The sequence below is a fragment of the Lipotes vexillifer genome, unplaced genomic scaffold, assembly GCF_000442215.2.
Source record: "Lipotes vexillifer unplaced genomic scaffold, Lipotes_vexillifer_v1.1 scaffold1028, whole genome shotgun sequence".
NCBI lineage: Eukaryota > Metazoa > Chordata > Mammalia > Artiodactyla > Lipotidae > Lipotes > Lipotes vexillifer.
This window is the reverse complement of record NW_006779287.1, coordinates 442,713-461,970: the sequence shown is the minus strand read 5'-3', so window position 1 is coordinate 461,970 and position 19,258 is coordinate 442,713. Positions and strand designations below refer to the sequence as shown.

Sequence of the window (19,258 nt, the reverse complement as noted above, 5' to 3'; positions counted from 1 at the left end):
TAATACAATCCAATCTATTTGCTTTGGATAATTTCATGGGGCAGGACAGGCCACTAAACACGCTGCGTGATAAGAATGGCTCCTTAGGGAAGGAGAGAGATGAAAGAAATAGCTACTTGCTGTTTGACAATATGGTGAACAGAGAAGCAGTCTGGGGAATGACTAATTCCCCCACTAATGACATTCCTACATTTCCAATGAAGGACTGATTCCTAAAGTTGCCATTTTTGTTTAGCTGAGGTTCTGTTACAACATGGCTTCATACAGAAACAGTTGGAAACTCAAGTCATTTTCAATTTTAGACAAATTGGTGCTGCCCAAATTATAATGCTCAATAAAGGAAAACTTCAGTAACATGAGGTATGCCTAATCTGTTTTTTAAGACATTTAAAAATCCTGATTATGTTAGGACAAGCCATACAAGAACCGAAAAACACATCTGTTAGAGAAAATGCCACTAGCCAGTGCTATCTTCGGCGGTTATTTCTCCCCCTATGTGAACAAACCTCCTTTGTGTGTGCATTATTGAAACTAGATAATTCTTCTTGATAATTCGAGATTAAAGATAACCCTGTGCTACAGTTGCTGAAAACTACTCTATTTATTTTTAAAGGGAAACTTGTGTGCTAAAATACTCCTATTTTCCTTTAATTATTTCCAAGTCCCACATGGGTGATACATCTACTATATAGGTTCATATGGAATAATTACCATTTTTGAAAAATAGTGACAATTCTAACATTCTTTAATTATATTGCTTACTAATCTTAATTGCCACGATTTCAAAAGACAGTTCCAAAGTGCATCTTGAACAAACAGAAAAGCAATTAGCCTAAATTAATTGCTTTGCTGATGTGATTTGCAGTAGGTATGCTTGGTGGTTTTGAAACTCCTGCCACTGCTTTCACAAGTTGATGTTCTGATGATTTTTTAGCCTATTTTTGCACAAGAGCAATTAACCAGATAATTGTTCTAATGTGAACCTGGACTTAAATCAGTATGTTTAGGTTCATAGTTACAATTAACCAAATATTAAACATACATTTAAAGAGCAGCACTTAAAAGTGCTACGAGGAAGAATTAAGAAAAAATATGCAAAAGTTTTTTCATATAGCCATACTTTTCTCACCAAGAAACAGAAAAAAAGATGTAACTGTCTCCTCTGCCTCTTTTCAATTAATACAAGGTGTCATTACATATGAGAAGCAAATGAAGTTTCTGGATCTTCATTTAAAAGTATTCCAAAGACTCTATTAAAAAAGCAGAAACCAACGATTCAACATTAAAGCCTAGGTATTGTTCAAAAAACGAAGCTATGGCTTTCAGATAAAAAGCATGCAATACATAAAGCAAGCTCTATCTAAATCAAGACAATGACATTGTCCTCACTTTATTAAGTATCAACTTTATTCAGAAATAAGTAAATCTGGAAGAAGGAGGACATGTGAACCAGTTGCCTGGATTTCAGCCAGAGTTCAAGCCAAATTTAAAAACAGACTTATACATCCTACAAAAGCAACATTTATAATTCCCTCAACACGTAGGCATTAAATTGCTTCTCTGAGCTGGGCTCTATGTGAGGTTCCAGGGGCTGAGGCTGGGGCAGAGGGCCAAAGATGAAGACGCAGATTCGCCCTTGCAAAGAGAGAGATTCATAAACAAAACATTACACAGCCACACAATGACATATGCCACCAGTAGACTGATGGGCTATGGATTCAGCCAACAGTAAAGTGATACAGCACTTCATTACAACCACCATTATTATTTCATCTTTTCTTTAAATATAAAGGAATTCACATTCATTTTAAGGGAAATTATTAGCAGTGCAACTATAACTGTTAATGAAACAAGTTTGCTTTTGTCAACTTCAGTAAACAAGGAGTTATTTTATACTACCTTAAACTAAATATTTTATCAGTTGAGGAATGATACACATAAAACCTTTCCATCTTCATGAAACAAAAAGGTTCAAGCTGAAAGTACTCTGTCATTCTTCATGTCTTCATGTATTCTTTTTTAATTTCTGAAAGGACCGTCATATGGAAAGTAGCCCAGGCACATACATGTCAGGTCTGCCATTTTTAATTAATACCAATCAAGTTCCAGCTACTTCTCCTCTGGTTAAACATGTGTGTACCTATCTTCTAAGATATTTCTTTATGACACTGTTCATAAAATATTTTAGGCTGAAGCAAAATCTCTTACACTAAATTAATAACTAATCACAGGAGATATTTATCATCTCAAGCCTTTTACAAGGAAATTGTCAGATTTAATCACCTTTCTCATATTTTCACTATTTACTGGGCTTCATTTATCATACATTTAAAAATTTTGACAACAGTGAGTTATTTTAATTACCATTTCTGGTTGGGGATTAAGAATAAGACAACAGCTGGAGGGGAAGAGGGGGGAGGGTAAGAAGTCATAAATTTGTCCCAACAGTCAATAAACTATTATCATTTTCATCAATGAGTGAAGATTTTGTTCATTGTTGGTCATTTTAAAATGGGTTTTGAGGTTAGGAAGCCTCCAAATTTATGTGTATGCAGCACTGCATTCATCATCATATATTGATACACTGTGTCCCATTCTTTCCCATAATTTGATCATGAATTCTGATTCATAACACATAAGACATAATTTTTTAATCCCACAAACTAAGTGCTTAATATATACATTTACTCATCTTTATATTGTCTTAAAAACACAAAATCAATGGCAGCATTTAGAATAGCACATCCAGGAATACCAATAATATGATTCTATAAAAGCTCTGTTAATTATTATTATTTGCAGAAATGTTTACTTATGCATTATTGCTCACTAGGAACCAAAGACAAAGCAGAAATTAAAAATTACCATTATACGTTGGAACTATCATAAAAATTCGCGTTTTTCTATACGACAAAATGTGAACATGGAGAATCAATAAGACAAACTCTTCCACATCAAATCTGGTTTCCATCCCATCTCCAGAACTGGAGTTAAAAATCAAAGCAGGCTGACATAAATGAGATAAAGACGATCTCATATAGATTTCCTTTCAAGTGACTGTACTAGGTTAAATGCTCTAATGTTATATATCAATTAATATTTCCTTTAAAATGATATTCGGCAATTAGAATTATTGAAAGAACCAATATCAGAACCGATACCCAACAGCACTACATACCAAACAATGAAGAAGTACCTTTAATTTGAATTTCATCTGAGGATAAATGCACAAATCGCTTTATCAGAAAAACTTCTCCTTCTGTAGAAAAATATCATTAGCTATTTGAAAAATCACATATGCTAGGGAAACTGTACAGATTAGTTATGGCAGTTATTTTTTACCAAAGGTACTGAAACCTTCAACGAAGTTAACTTCCTTCTTTTTAACTCAGTAACAACTTACTCAAAGTATATACCACCCAGTATTCTCCTTCACTCTGCAACGATTAATTTGTTACAACTGACAGAGAGCATTTATAGATAATAAACTATTTGTAAAAGTAAATGTGTATCATCACATGCTTAAATATCTACTCAAAATTCATTTTGAAATTCTTTTTGATATCAAGTATGAGCTAGATGTGGTATAAGACACAAAAACGAGCAATACTTTCTACTTTTCTTTAAGAAACTTAGTAAGAAATGAAAAGTGTTTATAAATGGAGTTGTTGGGGGAAAAATTGCTTTTTATTACAAAATTAGATGTTTTTAAAATCTACAGGTCTTATCTAAAACTTTTACCTCTCAGATACCCCATACGGAAAAGAGAAGGCAACACTCTAATGATGCTCAGAATGATCAAGCATAGCCTGAGGTAGGATGACCACATAGTTTATCATCCAAAGCAGGACATCTGGAACACAGAAAGGAGCAATGGCAGCGCAAGTGCTAACCCTGACAGAATTCCAAAACAACAGGAATGGGCTGAGACTGTCCTGAGCAAATCAGGACATTAGGTCATTAGGTCTGAGTCAGAATAAGGTACTGGGAGACAGTGAGCCCCTCGTGGTTAGAGCTTGGACTTTGAAGACACCGAAAAATGGGTTCCAGTCTTGGCTCCACCACTTACTAGTTGAGAGCAGTCTAACCTTTCTGGACCTTAATCCCTCCATTTAAAAATGAGGTTAATTTCTTCCTCAGGGCTGTTGTAAAGATTAAATGAAACACAGGGTGTAAACACTTAGCACACTGTATGGCACAGATTGTAATAAATGGTAGCTATTATTAGCTGTTGTTATTATCCTTGGTTAAAAAACAAAAGAGAGAAAATATTATACCCTCCAACCTCAGGGGCACTACAAAAAGCAACCATGGTTTTAAAGAGAGGGTCTAATGGATAGAAGGACACCTAAGGCATCATTTTTGAAGATGGTTAGGGGGCCTGAATAGTAGTTACCCCAATATCATACTATTCTTCTAGGGATGGTCTTACAAATAACTGTGACTATAAAAGAGAGTATCAATAATAAGCCAACCTCAAACAAGCGTCACTAGCTCAGAAAGGCTCCATTCTGTCCCTGCAACTCTCCTAGAACTCAGTAAAATATATTCATCCTTTTTTAAAAAATATGAATAGATATAGAACATACTCAAAACTATGTAGTAAATTATGGAAATAACTAAAATTCAGATTTACTAAAACTCCACCTAACCAGCCCCACCACATTATTAGGCACCAAAAGTATGCAGATAGACTGCTCAGCATTCTACACTGGCAGGAGAGCGCTGCTCTAAATACCACCATGGAGCTGCTTCTATGGGCAGCATTATTTTTACCACCTCTTTATTTCCAAGTCTTCATGCTTTTATAGGAGCAAATTGTTCAAACTTCACACTCAATACTCCAAGGTGAAAAGTATTCCTCTCCTCCAGATCACTTAACTTTAATAGAAAACAAAATATTCTCCAACTCAAATTCAACCATGCCTGCTGGATTTAATGGATAGGTTTGTCCCCCTTGGGCAATCTTTAAACCTAAGTCTCTAGGAGAATTAAGTAATATTAGGGGATTGAAATGAAATAAAATTCTAAGCCCACTGTGACATGACATTCACAGGAAGATGGTAGATTATCCACCCAGTCCTCGAACACTTATACATACAATATATAGCATATGTTCACAAAACAATTCTTGGAAATAAAACACAATGGGCACTCAGCAAATATTTTATATCACCAACACCTGCTCAAATCCTCTTTGAACTTTATTTCTAAATGTCACCGTTTTTTATTGAATCAACGGAAATTTTAAAGAAGAAACAGAATAAACATCCAGAGAAGATCAAGGGAGTTAGAAAAATCTTTATAGAAAGACCTCATTGAGTGTTACATGAGCCAGGATGCTGTCAGTCTCCCTGAAAGGGGTGGTGGAGTAATCTGTCACTCTACAACTTCAATCTCAGTATACCTAAAAGACTAAAAAGGGCTCTGCACAGAAAAAGAAAAGAGAAAGAATAGTCTTAAGATTTTTCTTAATATGATAAACAAAGGCATTGTGAATCAAATACTAAGCACTGCAAATAAATTCATTTTAAATCACAGGCTTGAAGTTGGAGTTAATTTAGTAAACTAGTTCAACTCTATTATTCAGGAAGCTGTTTTAGAACACTCATTTGAACACTAAGTGGGAGTGAGTTCTCCATTTTGGAAGGCAGTCAATGAAAACGAAGGTTTTAATTTATTTTAAACTGAATTCTGTCTCCCTCTGTAACTCCAACATGCTGGCCAAAGTTCTGAGGCCTGAAATAATGAAGAACTAATTTAGGTAAACTAATCAACTCTATATTATCTGTTAACATATGTTATCAGACTCAATTTAAAAATAACTACTTGATTTAAAATAAGAAATCTTTACCTAAAAATCTCTACATTCTGGATTTCAATAAGGGAGAATTCAATTCGTAGACTGGGTAAGGAACAAGTAGATAATATAAAAAAAAAAATAGGTCATGCTGGGTGGGAATAGTAGAGAAATTGGAGAATGGCCAACGAGAAAAGCCCATTACTCATCCTAGAAAAACTGTTGACATGAGAAAATGTGGGTCCAATGTTGCTAGATTTGAAACTTTCCCAAGAGAAGGCCAAAATTCAGAATTTTTATGTGAACTACCCCAATTTTTTTAAGTTGGTAACTAATTCAATTTTTAAAATATAGTATAGGCCAAACAAAACAGCTTTGTGGACCGGACTCAGCTGAGCCCACCAGTTTGCAATTTCAAAATGATGGTATTCAAAAGTTTTACTTAAAGAGAAGATATTTATAGTTACTATTCTAAACACAAGTTATTCTAAAGAGTAACATATTGTAAACGTTATTTTATACTTGAAAGAAACTGGTTGCAACAGTCTCAGGTTTAAAAGTCCTCAAATTTTAGACTGTCCACTGATGCAACAGCTGCCTTTACATAAATATAAGATTCATACAGCAAATTAACTCCTTAAAGAAGGTATCCTTAGTTATCCATGTTCAACAAACTTATACATTCAATTTTGTTTTAAACTGCAAATTCAAAGAATAAATCTCTAGCTAGGCAAGTTCAACTAGTTGGCAGCATAACTGGCTTTAACAACCAGCCTGACTTTTGCTGTTTTGTGACTTTAGCTGACGGATGCTAGAGAATCTTTCACTTCTCTTATATTGTTATCTTCTACTGTTTTCCTAATTCATGAGCAAGCATGGTCAACTGTCAATGAAAGAATCATATATTAGATAATGGGTATATATATTATATGATCAAATTTTATTTTCAGGACTAATGTTAAAAATTGAAATTAGGGAGATTAATTCTCTCTTTGGTAGCCAATGTAAATATTTAAAAGAGCTTCCATAAAGATCTATTAAAATAAATTAGATTTCACTTAATTCTTCTTGACAAAAAAAAAAAGCCATTATAGGCATATTACTATAAAGATGCTCAGAACCATTCACGTTTTTATATATCTTTTTTTTACATTCAAAGCATGCTGCTTCTGGACTCTATACCAAACATACAAAAACAATGAAGACCAAATTGAATGTGAAATAACAAAGGATTTATATCAAATACAAGTAAACATTCCAATAAACTTACAGTCAGAGAGAGTAGAGGAGACATAATAACCAGATGTTTAATTTAAATCATTGATAGAAATAGTCAGGGTCGTCTTTTCATAAACCACTTGGATTTGATTTGTACTCAAAAGCAATGGTAAATGTCAAATGACTACTAAGACCATCCTTCTGAATACAAGAAAATATCACGCCGTTTAACTCTCTAAACACAAAAAGTCCTTTTAGAAAACAAAGATAAAGAACAGCATGTCTTAGTCACACAGATCAATTTCAAGAACCACAGAATGCTAAAAGGTTTCATGAGCTTAACAGTAAAGGCCTTCAATTACTAAATATTTTTAAATTTTGAGCTTCAAAAAAAGTTTATTGATAAAATCTTTTAAAATCCAGCATAAATCTTATATCTAAAGATTTGGGAAGAGTATCAAAGTGTATCTTCATGTGAGGAATCCTTTATTAAACCTAGCAGCATTAAACATAGATCCTTTTCACAGGTATTAAGTTTAAAATAGTATCTAAAGTTTCTATTGTAACTTTATTACGAAAGAAGATAATGAGATTAGTCTAAAAAAAACTAAGAATGTTACATATAAATGTCAATTGTATGTGAACCTAGCTATGAAATGGAAATTGACTCATCAGCCATTTGCTTTTTTTTGTTTGTCCCTATCCAGTTTTTACTGCAGCAAAGATGGAAAATACATACAACTGGAAAAGCCAAAGAAAAGTCAAACAAATGGGCTAAATTTAATAGGAATAGTATGACCTTCCGCTGACAAAAGATGTTGAAAGGATTAAATGAGAACACACGTAAAGTGCCTATCAATTACCTGGGTAGTAAAGGTTACCTTCCTCCCCTCTATCTTTACAAGGCTCACTATTATCTCACGCATTAAGTCTTATGTCCCCTAAAGAGAAAACCTTCTGAGAGCAGCAGGGACTCAGTGCTCCACAGTCTGAGACACAGCACCAAGTATTTAGTAGGGGGTTAATAAATGCCTCCTGATTTACTAGAGGATAATAATAATGAACAAATGTAAAACAGACGCTAATTGATAGGCTAAATGCATTAGTGCATTCCAGTGTCCTCTATATGAAAGGTTACTAACCCATCTCGGCTAAGTGCTGAAATTATAATTAAGTCTGATGGGAAGTCCTAGATTTATACCAATATAATTACAAATATTACTTAGCTTAGTGATAGAGTATGGCAAGAACAATGAGCTGAGTAATTTAGATGATACTACAAAGTGGGTTTTAATGTTTGAAACTCCTATTACAGTACACAGGATAAGTGCAAGCAGTGTAATTAAAACCTAAAAGAGTCTGATCTTTAAAACTCTACCGCTCAGTCTCATTAAAATGCATGTTTTCTCAATTAATCCAAACTTTTCCATTAAAAACATAAAAATACACTTTCATTCCTTGCAAATAAATCTCTACAGCACAGGTATTTAGGATCAAACACCAAATGACCATTATAATTAGGAAAAAAATGACTGAAATAGCAAGAGATCTGAGTAGATGGAACCTAAGAGAAGGTGAGGGCTGCCCACTTTTTCATTTGTAAATACCCAGTTATGGCTAAATAAGCATTTGAAGAGCTAAAAGATGAGAAATCTCTGAATATCTTTGTGTAAATAATACAAACCTAAGCAAAATGTTTACCAAGCAGATAGCCCTTATAATCCTATATGGACTGCATCTAATTTACCTCTGTAGGCTCCAAGTACTGAGTCTTCTATGCATGGACATAGAAAACTGTTGTGCAATGAAAGGCAATCGTCTTCATAACCATACTGTGGCACAAATAGTTTTCACCTTTCAACCTGAAGCATTACCAAGAAGTTTACCTCAATATTAAGCTAATGCTAAACACCTAAACCACAGGATGATGTTTTTCATGTACTTTATTTTATTAGTTATTATGAAAAACACTTAAAAGATTATTTTTAAGTTGCCACATAATTGGCTATGTAGGCAAATATGATTATAGAGAATAATTTAATTTTTAAAATTTTCATCAATTTTCTTTAGATTTTGATCCACCTCACATAGTGACTGTTACTCAAAAACAATAAACACCTTTTATAAATGATGACCATGGGCCAATTCTGGATTAGTAAATTTTTCAAGAAAAATTTTACTAAGAAAGAGCTAAGTCAAAAGCGATCACATAATTTAAAGAGCAATGCAGGGTAATTTATAAAAATGTCACTAGAGGGCTTCCCTGGTGGCACAGTGGTTGAGAGTCCGCCTGCCGATGCAGGGGACATGGTTTTGTGCCCCGGTCCGGGAGGATCCCACATGCCGCGGAGCAGCTGGGCCCGTGAGCCATGGCCGCTGAGCCTGCGCATCCGGACCCTGTGCTCCGCAACGGGAGAGGCCACAGCAGTGAGAGGCCCGCGTACCGCAAAAAAAAAATAAAAAAGTCACTAGAATTTACCATACTTGGGGAAAATGTAGTCTACACGATTTTATTGTTAAAAGTATAAAAGGAAATTAAAAGTGAAAGGGGGAAGTGTATTGAATTTAAAGCATTATCTGACACAAACTTAATAAACCTCTGCTCTAATTTGTGAAAAATATTTACATCTAAATAGGTTCTAATTATAGCTGAAATAGTGCTTTCTATTTTGAAAGCAAAATATTTTTGGTGGCCTAACTTTTTTTAAAAATTTATTCTTGAAAAGTTACTGGGCAAGAATCTTATCTCACGCTTATATTTAAGAACCCACCTAAACTAATCAGCAGTAGTAGAGTAGTGCTAACTCTGCTGCTGTTTTCATTATAAAGAAATCTATTTTCAAGGGTTCTTGCATCTTTTTATTTCCTTCATTAAATATTTCAGAGAAAAACTGGTTTACCATTGTTTGTTTTAAAAAACTACACATTTTACACATTTTTACACTACATATTAAACTGTCCACATGACTTTCATTTTCAAAACAAATTCTATTTATACAGAAAACAAAATGTCATCCTTGAAAAAGGATCTGAATGCATAATGTTTGAAACAGTTTCTCAGAACCATTTTCCTTGATAAGTGAAAAGTAAAATTAACACAAAAGTTGCAAAAATATTAAAGTGACAAATAAACAATATGTCTTGGATGGGTAACAAAGAGAAAATTCAATAGACTTCTATTATTATAACTGTTCAGGCAAACATTTGAGTCTTAGCACATAAAAACCTTGTTGCAAATATAAGCAATGGATGGGTTAAAAGTATACTTCTAAATGGTTTTCAGAACTTAAACATATCTATTTTAAAAGTCATGGCTTTATCACGTTTTCCTTAAAGTAGACATGCCTTATTATAATGATAATCAGTACTTGGTACATAGAGCACATGTTTCCCTATGGAAAAGTATTTTTAAGATGTTACAATGGTTACCTGTCATTTATGATCCAGTTCAGGCAGAGATTGAGAGAGCTTAGATTTTTGCACCTCTTGACAATTTCCATCACGGTTTCATTATCCAGTTCAGTGATATGACGTAGGTCCAAGCTGGAAAGGTTTCTTAGCTAATGAGATAAATAAAATGAAAGATGAGAAATAGAAATACTACATTCATCCTCAAAAACTATAAATATAGTTTATTATAGAGTATCACTGTACAATAGACAACAGTCTAGAATCATTTGATTAAACTTAAATGGTTACATAATATTTTAATACTAAATTAGAAATGAGGTCAGAAATCTATGATGAACAAATGAATGGCAACAAACATTAAAATCAAATAGATTTATTGAGTCATCATAAAAATCAAAAAAGTTAGCAATCTAATAGGTGGGAAAGCTGTTAAATCTCTCACATTAATTACCCACAATTTGATAGGCTTATTTTCTTTAACATTGTTCCATTTCAGATATCTATCTTTGTGATTATAATGCCACTTTTGTATAGGTTTTCTCTTTTTTTTTTTAAAGATAAAATATGAGTAAGTGGTTAATTCAGAGATATCTTGGTGATATTTTATCAATGTACTCCGAATTGCAGTATTATGGGTTGTATGTTCCACTATGTGAAAAACAATATAAAACATTGTTTAAGAAGTAAAGATTTTCTCCATGTACCACCTTCCCTATTTGTTCACTTTCTCTACTCCTTTCTTGATGTTTCCTGTCTTCCCCTGATGTTTTCTCCAAGGAAAATTAATAATATCATTTACACAAAGATGGTAGGATCTTAATTATCCTCTTCAAATAAACTGTATCTCAAATAAGCTATTTTTGCTTAATAACATGCAAAGAATTAATATGGAAGCATGTGGTAGACCAAATAACACCCCTCCCAAGGATATCTATGCCCTAATATGCTACCTCATATGGAAAAAGAGACTTTGCAGATGTGATTAAAGTTACGGATTTTGAGATGAGGAGACTACCCAGGGTAGGCCCAATCTAGTCACGTGAGTCCTTATAAGCAGAGAACCGCTCCCAGCTAAAGTCAGAGAGATGCGAAGGAGGAAGATGCAGAGGACATTTGAATTGTGAAAGGGATTCAACCTGCCTTTACTGGCTTTGTGTCTGGAGGAAAAGGGCCAGGAGTCAAGGAATGTGGGCAACTTCTAGAGCTAACAGCCAGTAAGAAATCTGGACTTCAGACCTACAACCTTAGGGAACTGAATTTCCTCAAAAACCTGACGGAGCAAGAAAACAGATTCTCCTCTCGATCTTCCAGAAAAGAATACAAGGTGGATGATTTTAGTCTGATGAAACCTATGGTGATCTTCTAATAAACTATGAGATAACAAATTTGTGCTGTTTTAAGCTGCTAAGTGTGCAGTAATTTGTTACAGCAACAGAAAACTAGTACATGGCCTTTCCAGCACCATCAGGGAGCCCTCCAGGAGATGGCAGTCTTCTCTAGGGCACCCTCAAGTCCTGCTGTAGTGGAAGAAGGTAATTCCTGCATGAAGCTGACTTGCAGGCGTAAGAGCAGTGAGTGAGGCGAGCTTCGACCCCAAGAGAAGAGAAGACACTGGTATTGCCGCTGCTGTAGGACAAAAGGGAAAGAAACACTCTAAAGGAGCACCATCCCAGAGAACTTTCTGCAATGATGGAAGTGTTCTCTAATTCTGCTGTTGAATATGGTAACCACTAGTCACACGTGGCTACTGAGCACTTGAGACGCGACTAGTGTGAGGAAGGACCTGAATTTTTTTTTTTTTTTTTTTTTTTTTGCGGTACGCGTGCCTCTCACTGTTGTGGCCTCTCCCGTTGCGGAGCACAGGCCCCAGACGCGCAGGCTCAGCGGCCATGGCTCACGGGCCCAGCTGCTCCACGGCATGTGGGATCTTCCCGGACTGGGGCACGAACCCGTGTCCCCTGCATCGGCAGGTGGAACTCTCAACCACTGTGCCACCAGGGAAGCCTGACCTGAATTTTTTTTATCTTATTTAATGTTGTTTAGTTTGCATTTACTTTTTATATCTGTGGCCAGTGGCTACAGTGTTGGACAGAGCAGCTGTGGAGAACTGGGTCTGCCAGGCAGCACGCACACCCTCCTCCCCACCTCAGCTCACAGAAAGGCTTCATGCAGAGTCCCTGCCCACTGCTCTGATGTATGTTGCAGGGCTATGGAGAGAAACAGGGATGGCTAAGAGGATGAAATGTGAAAAGGTCACAACAGTAGGGAACGCTTTCTAGTTGAGACAGCAAGCCTCTGTCACTAAGGCTGAATTCTGAGGCTTCAGCGCGAGATTCAGGAAAACCTCTCTGCAATTAGCCTCTCAGGTCAGATGTTCCAAGAAGTCGCCGTCCAGTGTGGGACTCAGGACAACACGAGAGAACGGAGGCAGGCCCAGGCAAGAAGAAATGAGTTGGACAAAGTTCTTCCTCAAGTTACCATGGACTGAGGCTTTACCACATCAGAACATTGTTGGTACTTGGCAACCAAAGCATAATGAAAGGGAACAGACTCACCTTTGTTAAACAAACAAAACAAGAAACAAAAACAAACAAAATGACAGACTGCTCTGGCTATCTCAGCAGCTCCATACAGTTGACCAGTCAGAACCTGGGCTGACTCGCTGCTTCCCCTTCCTCAAGGGTCTCCTCACTCCACTGTCTGAGAGCTATAGCCAACACCACGCCCAGAGCCCATAGGTGGGCTGCTTGGGCTCTAGCTTTATACCCCAGACATGGCACCTGATTCCTATCCTTTACCTCTCTACCTACCACAAATAAGGTAGGCTGGTATTAAACAAAACCACAAAAATGTTTTGAAGTACCTAAAGGAACAATAACCAAAAGACTATATAAAATACAAAACAGATAGCAAAATAAGTTTCTAATAATCTTTCAGACATCATTAAAGTCATTTAAAGAATCAAAGGGCTGATGCACATGCTCCTTGCTATGCTTTCTTCCCTCCCAACTCCTGACGTATCTCCATGTGGTGATGGAAACAGAAATCATCCAGAATAACAGCTAGGCTTGGAGCAAAGTACAAGGTTGTGAGGCCAGTACCCATGTCGTTTATGAAAGAGCAGGAGACACAAGGAGTACAGAGAAGACTGCAATAAAACAGGAGAGACAATGGTAATGCCAAATGGAACAAGTCTCAAAGTCTCGATATTTTGTTAGTTGTATTTGTTGTTGTTATTTTTCACAAATGTTGGAAGAGCAATGGTCTGGAAGCAGCCATGGAGAGCAAAGAGGATCCTGCCTCCATTTTCTGACCTTGAGAAACACAGTGAGAAAATAAACAGGTATGGTAGGTAAAATTCTAAAATGACCCCAAGGACCCATGCCCTAACATAATCGCTGACCTTGAGTGTGGGCAGGACCTTATAAGGAAAAGTAAAAGGATTTTGCAGCTATAATTAAGATCCCTGACCAATTAAACACTGAATTAATCAAAAGACAGTATCCTGGATGGTCCTGGCCTAATCAGTTGAGCTCTGACAGAGGGTCTAGAGGTAAGAGAGATTCTCCTGCTGGCCTTGGAGAAGTGAGCAACCACGTTTTGAGAGGGACTGTGAAAGGCCCTGTGAGAAGACCATGTGGCTAAGACCCTCAAGACCGAGAGCAGTCCCTGACTGACGGCTAGAAAGAAAATGCAGACCTCAGTCCTATAACTACAAGGAACTGAATTCCTCCAACAAATACATGAGCTTGTAAGAGGATCTAAACTCTAGAAAGAGATGCAACCCCAACTGACACCTTGACTGTGACCTTGTGAGACTCTGGAAAAACCAAGTTGCAGCATCTGGACTTCTGACCCATGGATATAGCAAGATGATAAATATATGTGGTTTTAAGATGCTAAGTCTACGGTAATTTTTTGTACAGCAATAGAAAATCAATACAGAAGAGCTATAGGGGACTCTGTATACTCGAAGAGAAGTCAGGTTTCTCTTAAGACAAGGGGCAATATCCTTAGCCACTTTAAACTCTGAGGCTCACTGCCCTTCTTTAGATACGTATGTTCACAAAAGCTTAGAGGGAGATGCTTGCTCCATTCAGCCTTCTCTCTAGGTGTATCTTCAGTGGTCAAGAAAACACTTCCTGGGAAGACAAGCAACTCTGACGTGGTCACTCTTATTAGCTCCACATTGGGGAACTAAATTTCTCAAACCAGTCTTCAATCATGGAAAGATGAGTTTAATGGAAATCCTTTATGAAAATGTTTGCACAGCTCCTGGCTTTCAATTCATATTCTGAGAACAGTCACATATTTCCTATACATATCTTAATACCACAAGGTAACTGTCTTTTCGCTTTCACTAAACTTTTATTTTTCACAAGATTTTGCATGAGAGCTAAACTAGTAGCTAAAATGGTTTCACTGGTCAAGTTTTCTTATTCTTGATTAAGCAAAGATGAACTTATACATGTCAAGGATCAAAATCACTGTTAAATTTGATATCCCTCTTAATGTTCCCCTCAGTAATGTACCCCGTATTTCTATTTTCTATATAAAAATCACCATTTCTTATGACTCTAAATGGAGTATAATCTATAAAAATTTTGAATCACTCTTGTACACCATAAACTAATATAATATTGTCAACTATACCTCAATTAAAAAATCACCATTTTCTAAAGCCACATTATTTTTATAGTTAGCTTTCTTTACAGGGTATTTTTGATCCCAACACCCCCAAAATTTTCATCACTACTGTTCTGGGAACATGTAAAGAATGAAGTAGCCTCTGTGAGTTGCAGGTACTGGGCGGCTTGCTGAGCTCATGTCCTGACAGAAGCCTCATGCCTGTACCACAGCCAAACCAGAAATACATGAAATGGACCCACAGAGCTGCTAGAAAATATTTTGAAGCATGACCATTAAACCTATGAATGTTGAGGATGAATTTCGCTACATGTAACCACATGCATATGTGAACTGTTATTAAATATAGCCACGTATAATACACACACAGCATCACTTTATTTTCCCAAATATACTGTATTATACTCACTACAAAGATGAAAATCATAAAAATTCTATCCAGCCACATAAGTATCTCCTATACATGCATATTCTGGGGTCTAGCATAGCTTCTGGCACAAAGTTTCTATGTGAATTATGACTTTATCTCTTAGCTTCCTTCACTGTAAAATATCTCGTCACAACACTGTGAATGTACTTAACACCACTGAACTGTACACTTAAAAATGGTTACAAAGGTAAACTTTTGTTATGTACATTTTACCACAACAACAACAAAAAAAAATTACTTCCTTGACCAGGACCCAGTGGGAGGATACAATAAAGTTCTGTAGGAAAGAAAACTTTATTTGTGCCATATCGGTCCCCTCATATTAGGGAAGGTAACTGAGGACCAAAGAGGTTTGAATAACTTATTTAAGTGCTGATAATAGGCAGAGAGTCGATGGCAAATCTAAACTATTTTTCAGACTTAGGAAAACCCAAAGATATCTTGTAGAACTAATGGAATAGCAAGAAGTAACAATTCCAGAAACTATCTACATGTGATAAAATTCTAATTCTAGTTCATTGACTCCTGAGCTTTCAGAAATCCTACATCCATGCCCATTCATCAGTTCAAGGTGGGTCAGATGATGACACCGGGCCACTTGTGGCTGATACTGCCCTGTAATTATTGTCCATAAACGGAGCATTCTTTCTCTTCCAATGGAGCACAGACTCAAACATGAGGAAACAGGTTTACTTTGGCTCTCACATGTCAGCTTTCTATTGAGATCTTGAAGAGTGTTTTGCCCTCGGATTCAATTAAGGCTCATTTTTCATGAGCTGACAGTCACTGACTATGCTTGTGTCACCTTCCCTATGACCACACTGGCCAGTTCAACTTGAAATATGACATTATCCAAAGGCAGTTCCAGGAGGCTAATTCCTGGTAACCGGCATCAATATACAACACATACGGAGCACCTCTAAGGGGCGTGGCATTTTTATTCAGAACCCCACAAAGAGCTCTGTCAAATTCATCATATTCCCTCCCTTGCTATGGGAATTTCATAATAGTACCCTCCGGTGTTTCATAAAAACCTACCTAAAATAATCCTTCATAAACAAATAATTACATTTAGGAAACTGACATTTTAATTAAACTTACTTTCCCTTACAAATTCACTGGTAGTCTTGGGTTACACAAATAACAGAGGATTTGAATAAGCAAAGCCATACCACCAGGATCTTTTAAATGCTTCATTCCAATTTTTAAACAGCTTCGTAAGGTATTTTAAAAGAAATTCAAGTCAGAATGTAGAATGCAGGTAATCAACTTTCAGTTTAATACTGCTTTTATTGCGAAAAAATATTACTTATAGCCAATTCAGGTTAAAGGCTAAAATTAGTCAATGATTGTATGGCTGTGGATGTACTTAAGAATAAAATGAGACACTAAAATGTTACCTAGGAAACACAGACTTGGAGGATTATAAAAAGACCTCAAATAGCTTCCAAATTTTGTTAAGACTCTGGAAAAGTAAAAAATGAAACAAAATCCTCAATTGTGCAGGTTGACTAAAGGGGATGAAGCAGCATAAGAGGACTCACAGTACCTTGGCAAAGGCAGCAGGGATGTTCCACTGTTTCAGACTAACGAGGATAATTTACGTGAAGCCAGTTGGAGGAGATAATTTTTGAAAAGAATAAAAACTTCTGTATAGTTAAATATGTTCAAATGTCAACTAGTACCTAAATTACTTCTTGCCAGCCCTGTGGATGTTGGCTTCATTGTGACTGAGTTTCAAAGCAATTCGTTGTAATCTTTAGGGAGCAAAGTCAAGGGTTAAGACAGGCTGCTGGGGCCGTAGATCAGCAACACACACTCACCTGCCAATCACCTGTCAGGCTGCCAAGATGGGGATCATGGGAGAGACCAAAAGCACAGGGAAATAGAGGGGTCAGAGAAAGGCATTTATAAGAAAGTGGGGAGAGCCACCTATTAAGGACAGGGAGGGAGATACAAGGAGAAAGGGAGGGGGCTATAGTATGGGTTGTGCATGGCAAGACTAAAAATAATAGTAAAGAAACTGAGACTGCTGGGAATGGAAAGGGGCAGAGAGGGAATTTCTGTCCCTGAGCACAGGAAGGCTTCCGCACCTCGACAGGTTCTGTTATCTACATTTAGAGAAGAACTTGGTTGGACAAAGGAGAGAGCGAGGGGCATCCCTTCTGCTCATCAACTAGGCTGAACCTCAGCTTGGTTAAGGCTGGTACTCGAGTATGGAGAGAGTAATGAAAGCTAGATAAGTCACCTATAGGACATCAGGCAAATCCTTCCCAGCACCTCAAAGAACTGAGACACTCAGGGTATAACTGAAAGCTTTTAAATAGCCTGAGAACCTGGCAGAGACAATAAAAATTTCTAATTCTAACCATGAAAATAGGACTTCCAGGGTCTGGAATGCTTATCACATCCACAATAGCTACCATGTTAATTCTCTGGCTCCTTCTTTATGTGCTCTTTCCAACCACTGCCTTCTTAATCACAATGGGATGCTGTCTCTGCTTTATTTCCAAATCCAAGGCCTGGTTGGTTCTGCCATTCTCCTACTGGATCTGACATCTTTCACCATTTTATTCATGCTCTGTTTTGCTTTCTAGGACACTTTACTCACTGCTTCTCTTCAGAGCTATCCCTTCCAACTCCTTCTTGCCACATAACCAGTCAGATAAATATTCCTTAAATAACTCTGATCATATCTCCCACCTTCTCTGAAACCTTCAGGAAAACAAAAACATTTCAACTGCAGAAAGGAATCCCAGAGCTTGCGTATCAAAGCCGTTCACTCTCCATACCTACTATTCCCTGACATCTTAAGTTAAAATAGCTCAAATCTCTTTCTCCAAGTTTTGAGAAGTTATTCTCATTGTGCTCAGAGACCTGTATTCATTATTTAAAACTGAGCTCATTTTCTGATTACTTTCAGAGAGAGGAAAAATTAGTGAGTCTTAAAATATAATATACCTGCCTTAACACAAATTACTAACTAGGCAGCCCACAACAGAACCATGCCTTTTAGAAAGAAATTGTCAATTGGCAACAGCTGCCAAGAGACCAGGGGAACAAACTTTCCTTCCTGCTACAGCTACTTGGGAGTCCCCTCTTTGTTTTCTCCATCTACTCACCTTCCCTTTCCCCTTCCCTTCCTCCTCCCCGACCAGCCCTCCCTGCGCTGTGCTGCTCAGGACCAAGCTCTCATTGCAAACATCTGACATCCAAACCTAATGCTTGAGCTGGTCCAAATCTGCATCTCTGGTGCAGTAGTTGTGGTGCACTTTCATTCATTCATTCATACTTATTTAAACGTTCCTGAGCACGTGGCTCTAACCTTGGCTGCACATTAGGATCATATGGGGAAACTTTTAAAAAACACTAATGACCAGGTCCCATCCTTAGAGGTTCTGATTTAATTGGCTTGGGGTAAGGCTAACCATTCCTATTTCTGAAAAAGATACCCAGTTGATGCCAGCCTGGACAAGGAACCACTTCCCTACTGCAGAGCAACTGATATTTAAATCCAGTTACTGAAAGTGTAAAAATAATTTTAAAAGCTCAGCCTCGGGCTTCCCTGGTGGCGCAGTGGTTGAGTGTCTGCCTGCCGATGCAGGGGACACGGGTTCGTGCCCCGGTCCGGGAGGATCCCACATGCCACGGAGTGGCTGGGCCCGTGGGCCATGGCCGCTGGGCCTGCGCGTCCGGAGACTGTGCTCCACGGCAGGAGAGGCCACAGCAGTGAGAGGCCCGTGTAACGCAAA

General features: G+C 37.2%; 1 protein-coding gene across 1 annotated transcript in view; it reads right to left on the bottom strand.

The window, feature by feature from the left end:
* Positions 1–19,258, bottom strand: part of FBXL17 (F-box and leucine rich repeat protein 17) — a 487,979-nt gene that overhangs the window by 307,279 nt on the left and 161,442 nt on the right. The window contains exon 6 of the mRNA XM_007452559.1: positions 10,448–10,578. Coding sequence (XP_007452621.1) covers positions 10,448–10,578 — 131 coding nt within the window. The remainder of the gene's footprint in view (positions 1–10,447; positions 10,579–19,258) is intronic.